This window comes from Meleagris gallopavo, chromosome 6 (genome assembly GCF_905368555.1).
Source record: "Meleagris gallopavo chromosome 6, MGAL_WU_HG_1.1, whole genome shotgun sequence".
In the NCBI taxonomy this organism is placed as follows: domain Eukaryota; kingdom Metazoa; phylum Chordata; class Aves; order Galliformes; family Phasianidae; genus Meleagris; species Meleagris gallopavo.
Window position 1 is genome coordinate 18,213,212 of NC_139409.1, and position 8,638 is coordinate 18,221,849.

The window sequence follows — 8,638 nt, forward strand, 5'->3', positions numbered from 1 at the left end:
AAATCCACATTGCAAGTTGGCTTTCCCTAATAGATGCTCTGTGTGAAGGCCTTTGCAACCGGTGCTGTTCCTGGCAAGGGCTGATCCAGAAGATAAGGGTAAATTGATGGTGAATTGGAAATATGCATGTGTTGTCTCATATCTGGGTGCAAAGCTGAGAATATGATAGCTAGGCTTCATTGCTTCATAAGCACAAAGATTACTGTTTTTCCTAAGAAGAAGCTACAGATTAGACCTTTGGAGGGAGCAGATAAGAGCCTATTTGACCTCAACCTTTCCCTCTTTTGCTTTCAGATCTGCTAAACTCACTACTGACAGGGGAATAATTCACTACAGTGCATTATAAAAATCTCTGCTTTCAGTCCTTTAAGCATTGTAATTCTCAATTATATAACCCTGACTACATTCTGAAGTGATAATTAGCTATTAAAATCTAACAGGATTATTATGGAGATTTCTCCTGACAGCCATTTAGCACCTAATTAGGTGTTAAGGCCATAAATTTGGGTTTCTCAGAAGCATTTAGGGCCCTAATAATTTTTTTTTTAAGTTTAAAATTACCTCTTGTCTTCACACCTTTGCCACCAGAAAGGAGACAGCAGTAGTATGTTCTACAACATGATGTTCTAAGGATGAGAGACCATCCTTTCTGGCTGAGTAAATTCTCTGATTTTTCCAGTGTACGTTAGTCTTATTTAACCTCTTTGTCTGTCTTTGCCCATTTAGAAGCCACCATAAGGATGGCTCAAAGGAAAATTTATTCCCCGCCTCTTGCCGCATTTGAACTTATCACTATTTATATTAAATGAATGCTTTTTTTTTTTTTTTTTGGAAACAAACTACTACTAGCTGCTGCTGACCTTGTTATAGTAGCATATCTTTCACTGGTTTTGGAGTTAGTTTCAAGGCTCAGTGGAGAGATCATTTGAAATAGTAGGAAAAAATGAGAATCTTAAAGGTAGAGACCATTCCCCAAGGCCTTCTGACCACTAGTTTTCTAATTTGTGGATCTTTAGTGAATTTTTTGGTGGTGGTAGAAACCTTCCAATTGTTTTCTTTGGGATTTTTTATTATTTTATTTTATTTTATTTTATTTTATTTTATTTTATTTTATTTTTTTAAATATCACCTTCCAGATACCCTTGGAAGTTGTGGAATTACTATTAAGAATCTACTGTTAAGAATCTAGGCTGAAAATCAGTACTGGGCACACCCAGGACTGTGACTTGGGCAGTAACATTATGAGGCAGAACAATTGCACAGAGTAAGATATAAATAAAATTTAGAATGGGGTTGTCAGACAAGGTAACAGTAAACCAGAAATTACTTCCTCTAATGTTTAATCTGTTGTACCAATGATAAAGCCAGAGTTAAGACCAAAAAGGGCATTTTCTTGTAGTGAGTTTCCCCATTGTGTTTGGGTTAGATGATCCCACGTGATGAAAAAACGACCTTGTCACTGCTTATATGTGAAACTTCATTTCTAGAAATCATTTCATTAAAAAACAAACTCTAATGCCATATATCAGGTGGAACTAAAACGAATCCGGGGTGTATTCCTCAGCTAGGAAAACACTTTTTACTATTTAAAACACTCTGTCAGAAAAATTCATCCAGATATCTTAACGTATAAAAATATATATATATCTGATAGAGCAATTGGTTACTATCTATAATGCTTGAATTGCTCTTGATTTCATCTGAGAGACAGGGAAAGTAGAGGAAAGCACTCTTGGGAATTTAAAAATGAATAAACCATAGCATTTTGTAAATTGTCAGTGGAAATAGATATTCTGTTTAGGAAGAAATTGAAAGTCTTTGCTTGCAGCTAACAGAAGTGTAGAAAAATTTGGCTTAGCTAACTACAGAAATTCTTGTTCTGTTTAGATCAAACTTTTATCTGAGCATTTAAAAATGAGTATCGTAAACAATATTTTTGTCTTGTTTTCACTAGATAATAAAGATGTTTGTAATTCTTGATTTAGAGTAAGAAACCAATGTGATGAAAGATATTTAAAGAGATAAAAATATGATCTGTAGTGAAGATGTAGCAGAAACTTTTTGGGAATTATGCAAAGAGGCTATAGAAACAGGCCACAGCAGGACGTAGAAATGTTACTAGTGAATATGTGAAACAACAGCTGGAATATTTGAAGAGACGGTGAGTAGCCTGATAGCCTGATATTTGTTTATATCAGGGCTTTGAACCATGTGGATTCACATAAATAATTATTCTGGTACTCAGAAAAAGTGAGTATATTATTTGAATATTTGTCAGGGCATGAGGTGTATTGCTTCTGTTCAACAGGAAATTTGTATGATTTCTCCCTCCCCTTCCCTTCCCTTCCCTTCCCTTCCCTTCCCTTCCCTTCCCTTTCCCTTCCCTTCCCTTCCCTTCCCTTCCCTTCCCTTCCCTTCCCTTCCCTTCCCTTCCCTTCCCTTCCCTTCCCTTCCCTTCCCTTCCCTTCCCTTCCCTTCCCTTCCCTTCCCTTCCCTTCCCTTCCCTTCCCTTCCCTTCCCTTCCCTTCCCTTCCCTTCCCTTCCCTTCCCTTCCCTTCCCTTCCCTTCCCTTCCCTTCCCTTCCCTTCCCTTCCCTTCCCTTCCCTTCCCTCCCTTCCCTTCCCTTCCCTTCCCTTCCCTTCCCTTCCCTTCCCTTCCCTTCCCTTCCCTTCCTTCCTTCCCTTCCCTTCCCTTCCCTTCCCTTTTTTTTCTTCTGAGTAAAGAAGAGAGTTAAACTATTTCTGCTCAGGCTTGAGACTTTACAGATTTGTTTTCTTCCCTTCAACAGAGAACATACAGAGCTATGTATGACTACAGTGCTCAAGATGAAGATGAAGTTTCCTTCAGGGATGGTGACTATATCATCAACGTGCAACCAATTGATGATGGCTGGATGTATGGTACTGTTCAGAGAACTGGGAAAACAGGAATGCTTCCAGCAAATTATATTGAGTTTGTTAACTAATTTTTGTCTCTAGTCCTTTGAGCTTTGTTAGGATTTACTCAAAATCTAATCTTTTAGAAAAAGTCAGAAGAATCTTTTAAGACTACATGTTCATTACTTTATTGCTACTATGACAGTCTGCATTCTCACTCAGAATCCAATTTAGAGTCCTTTAAATGCAGATGAATAAACAACAAGAGCTTTGAAAACAGCATGGCTTATAATAGTGCTCCCTCAAAATAAAATTTAAAAAACATATATGGAAGCCTGGTGCTGCTAATCCTATAAAATCAATTAGCTGTAAAGGAAAAATACCTTTTTCCTACATTTCAAAGGGGTTGTTTCTCTTTATAGTAACCATAAAATTGATTTGCTTCTTATGGGAGATGTCTAATGCTTGAGAAGTTAGCATCCTCATAAAAAGAAAAATGTTAGATAATTCGATCATTTGAAATAATACCAAGTAATACATTTGTTTAGAGAAAAAAAAAACAAACAAAAACCCTACTGCCCAGCAGCCTTACAATGAAAAGGTTTATTTTGACAGTAAAAATTTCCCAATTCTCACCTGCGTTTATTCCTGGATTACCCATTTTATGTTTTTCACAGTAACCTCTTCTATCAGCTTGGCTTGCATCCTAGTCCATCAGTTAGATCCATACCTGGTTTCATGGTTCTTCAGTATCTTTCCCACAGAAAATTCCTTGCAGAAATTATCTTGATTATAAAAGCTATCATGTCTTCTGTTTCCTTCAAATAATACTTTGCGTTTAAATATAAACTTCCATTAGAGCAATGTTACTTCCTTCACTTTCCCCTGTATTGCTGTAAATAGTGTGTGTGAGGCCCTGGTGCTGTGCAGTCACACAAAGCATGCAGACACATCCCTTCATCTTACCACAAGTAACTTGCTTAATGGCTGCCTTGCTAATGAGCTAATGTACCTACCCTGCTGCAGAAATAATTGCACCTCCATTGAAGAGTGGAGAAGAGCTCTGGTTATTGTAGTGCATTTCAGCTCAATGGCCTATTTCAGTTTCCTCCAAAATTTTTGATGATCTGACAGTGAGTTGTACGTTTACAAAATGATTAATGAAGGAGAAACATAACTTTCTTTTGAAATTTATTCCTTTTCATAAGTGAAACTGAAGGGAAAACTAGCAAAAAAAAAAAAACAAAAACAAAAACAAACAAAAAAACCCTTCAGCATTCTCTATTCCATTAAGCTTCAGTTTCCAACATGAGTAGAAAACAGTAATAATATTTTGCTGACAAACCTTGCCTCTTGCTGACCATTAACTTATGATTAGGAAATGAAGGAACCGGGTTTCAATCTATGAGACTGAGAGGAGAGCTTAATATATCTGGTGACATAACAGACCTGTCAGAGATGTTTTGTCACAGGCTTGAAACACAAGGAAGTTTCTCTTGCTTTAAGGGGATGCCAGGAAGGTGCTGTGTTCCCTCCCAGTTAAAACTCTGTGAGGAAGGACAAGAGAATTAGCAGTTCATGTGGGAGCTTACTCATGTGAATGCATACAAACATAAAGAAATAATGAAGAAATAATGTTTTTGCTGATAATGTGATTTGTGGTATTCAACCATATGAGAAAGAAGTTAATTTTGGAGTAGCTGTCGTATTGATCCTGCACTGACATTATCCCATTTCTGAAATGCTAAGAGTAGAACTATTGCAGAATTTATAGATAATTTTGTATGTTATATTTCACAAAATAAGAAAGTCTGCTGTATCTGTTTAAACAACAAAGAGGGAAGGCAGTACGGATTTATTACAGCAACTGAAAGCTGTCCGTGCAAATACTTCCTAGCTCCATTTCTGCGTACAATTAGGAATTGGAAAGTTTAAGCAGATTTTTTTTCCTGTTGTTAACAAGGGGCAAGTCCCAAGCTGCCCAACAGGGGGTGGGATGACTGCATTTGAAAAAACAAAAAAAGAAAAGAAGGCAAAAGCTCATGAAATTGTCTATACTTTCTTGTCTGCTGCCTAATTTCAAGGCCGAAGCTAACTGGGAGCATCTAACTTCAAAAAAAGTGGCTTAAAACCAGGCATGTGAGCCTGTAAATGTGCAATCTGTATGGCTTACATTGCTGTCATTTTAAATACTTGAAAGATAAGGGCTCTAACAGACCCTTATGCATTACTGGTGACTTCCACGTAAATTTGCTAGCTTTGCAAGTTAAATGGGTTTTTCAAAAGGCTGCTGTGTTAGGCACAGCTAGAAACTCTCAAACAGTCTGTTTGTGCATTGGTTTTCATCACTGGCCATCAACAGCAGAGAAATCCTATCTTAAAGTAGCTGGCAAATTTTTCTGATGATGCCTGGGGCAGAATTGGATATCACTTGCTGCTATGCTGCTCTATTTGTTCTGTAATGCTGACAGCAATACAAACAAGTTGGCAGTTTGCTAACCAGACATGAATGCAAAGAAATGGAGCGAACAGATATTTTGCATCAAATTGCAAATTTTAGTCACTTACAGAAAAGCAAGTCTCAACATTAGCTTTCTTTCTTCGTAAGTGAGGAGATGGCTTCCAGTGTTGAATGTCTAGTGAAAAGTAAATCAGAAAATGAGCATTCGATTGGAGAACTATGTTGTGCTAAACAACCGAAATAAAATGTTGTTGATGAATTTTGAATATTCAGTAGCCTGGCAAAGCACTTAAAGCAATTGCAAAATAAAAAAGGTCAAGGAAGCAAAGCAGTATGTGAATTGTATATCTCATTGAAGTGGTATGTCAGCAGAATTATTAGGATCTGTTTTAAGGTACTCATTTATGTAGTCAGGTTTTTATGTTATATGTACTCAGCAATTATTGTTCATTTGGAATGTTTCCTCTTTTTTAATATACAACAGACTTTTTTCCCACTGTGCAAATATGTTCTGAACAGTGCTATCGAAGTCCACGAATTATCAGAGTGCTGTTTTCAGACTGTTGTGTAAGATCTGAAATTTGCAATGTCAAAAGAATAGGTCAGCAACCAAATTGTGCCAGCACAACTTTTTCAAGGCATATGTTGGAGCCTGTTACGTGCAGTGGTATGTAGGGGTGAGCAGATGTTGTATGCTGTCCTGTCACCTTTAAAATGTGCATTTCTTTTTAACACAGCGTGTTCTCCTCACTGTACTTTTTCCTGTTAACAACATTTTTCTGGGGAAAGAGTTCTAAGGAACCAAATTTCCCAAGATATTCCAAAGTTCAGGCTGGAAGCTCATATGTTCCCATTTTAAGCATCTTAGAAACAAGGAAGTTATGCTAACATTTTTACTAATCTATGTATAAATATATAAAACTATGTAGAGCACATTCATACATATACACAAGAACAAATGGGTGCCTTGCTTTTCATTACTTTTTCTTGCCTGGCTTATCTTCATTTTCTAAACAAAGCTACTTACAGATTCTGCATTTTTCATTATGGAACATTAGCATAGCATTTAATCTTGATGAAACAGGGTTTTCTTGATTACATTAGATGTACCATAAACCACTTCAACAGATTGAGATTTGACAGAGATTCACCTCCCATGGATTGTATTTGAGACAAATGTGTCCATACTGAGTGTTACTTGGGGATGCAGAAGGTCTCCAATGTCTGCAAAAGATAATAATTTTAGCTTTTATTGTACAGTGATGGCATGCCATCTTGTACAATGAAAAAGAAATGGTGTGTAAGTCTTTGGCAGAAAGTGGTATAGGATATAAAATGTTAGATTTTAATTATGTTGATTAATACTCCATTTCAAATACAGAAGAAACTTTAGTTAGTAAATGTTTAAATAACATGCTGGAACAGACAAAAGATGCTGTTGAAAGATCTCCAAACTGATGTGCTGGCAAATGCAAAGTACTGGTGAGCTGTAGAAGAGTAAACCATTTTGCAGTGCTCTAGTGATTTTCTCCAGCTTTATGCAATAGGAATCCTATCTCCCTTTTTGAAAGAGAACATGAAAGCTATATTTCCTAAACTGCCTGCATTACAACAGTATATTGAAAGGAATTTCATATGCTTCTTGTGTCTGATAAATAGAATTTGCATATTGTACTTAAGTTGTATTCCAGTTGTTGTTGACATTTGTTTAATTATTATTATTTTAGAGGGGAAAATAAGCTATACTGTAGCATTTCAATCATGTGTATTTAATAGTACTCTTAGAAGTTGCTACACTGTTGGAAGACAGCAATGACTGTATTAACATTGATTAGCATGATGTGGAAAATCTCAGCTGTTGGTTTTTGCAGTGTGATATAAAAAGCAAAAATGAACCGCTGTGCAGTTTGGCTTATGTTTGCTTTCAAGTGTGTAAAAGTTTTAGTTTCTTGCAAAACTACTGTATTTGGGAGTATACAGTTCTGAAGGTAACAACTGTTTTTCAAAGGACAGGTATACTTACTCTTGGATCATATGATGTATCATCTTAATTTGGCTTTTGTTATGCAGAAAGTTAACACCAGCTATTAAAATATATTTTAGTAGAAATGCTTTAATTCCTGTTTTTTCCTCTACACTGTGAATATTTAAGCCTTGGTGGACTAGAGCAACATCATGCTGCCCAAAGTACTAACCTATGCAAACTAGTTCACATTTTAGTTGATGTCACAGTGGATGTAACATAACAATTTATTTTGCATAACATTAAAAGTCATTCAAATAAAATGTTAAACCTAGAACTATGTATGTATTATATTCATAATCAATCCTCTGCAAAGCTATTATGCCCAGTAAAATAAACTACTGGAGCTGTGTATTGTTCTAGCTAAGTAAGGATGCTCTGACTTTTCAAACTGAAGTGGAATATATAATGCTATTTCAAGCTTGATCTCAAGAAATGTTTTAGAAAACAGCAGTTTATTTCAGAAATGCATTCTTCTCAAAGGGTTGATTAGCCTTTTCAGTCTGTTTGTAACCCTTCATTAGAATAGTAAGTTACATTCTATGTCCCTTGTTTTGTTTAAATAAACAAAGGTAGTAAGTGAATGAAGTCCTCTGATTTGGCTGATACTGGTTTTCTGATGTTTGAATAGGCATTTGATTAGGTGTGCTGTCGGTACAACACTAATGAAAATAACTTGGGTTACTATCCTCTTAAATACAGCTTTAAATACAAATATGAGTCTTGGGCTATCCCTGTTTACTTACATGAATAGATTATTTTCACAGAATTGTATTAAAGTTTAAATTGAAATAAAGTCCAGAAATACCTTGGAACTGTTCTGCCAGAAGCACCTGAAGAAGATTGTTTTGCTTAAGGATATATTTTATTAATTTCAGTGTAAAATGCACAAGTTTTGTAGAGTGTTACTTTGAAGAAGTCTGATAACAATGAATGACAACAAATGACAGATATAAATTAAGTTGGTTAGTTCATTCTAGGTAAGTTATACACATCTACTACCAAGCTAATTTAGGAAATACATGTTAGCACTTCTTATGAAGTTTAATTAATTACACAGCTTTGATTCCATATTTTGTTATGCTTTTGTATCTTTAAATGCCTTCAGTATTCCAGAATCCAACCTATATATATATATCATAAGAAACAATGATTTTCAATAAGAAAAAAGACTTAAGAGGTGCCAGAATTAACATTGGGTAATTGGGATGTGTTTTGCTTGGAAATCTCTCCATAATCTGCTAGAACAACTGGATTACTTGATTTTTTAACTCTATC

General features: G+C 35.7%; 1 protein-coding gene across 7 annotated transcripts in view; it reads left to right on the forward strand.

Annotated features, from left to right (window-relative positions):
• The window catches only part of NEBL (nebulette), a 242,846-nt gene extending 234,889 nt beyond the window's left edge, over positions 1-7,957 (forward strand). For all 7 annotated transcript variants that reach the window (XM_085227296.1, XM_085227295.1, XM_085227297.1 and 4 more), the window contains one exon: positions 2,789-7,957. In XM_085227296.1, the coding sequence (XP_085083422.1) occupies positions 2,789-2,965 (177 nt within the window). In that variant the 3' untranslated portion in view covers positions 2,966-7,957. The remainder of the gene's footprint in view (positions 1-2,788) is intronic.
• Positions 7,958-8,638: the final 681 nt, after the last annotated feature.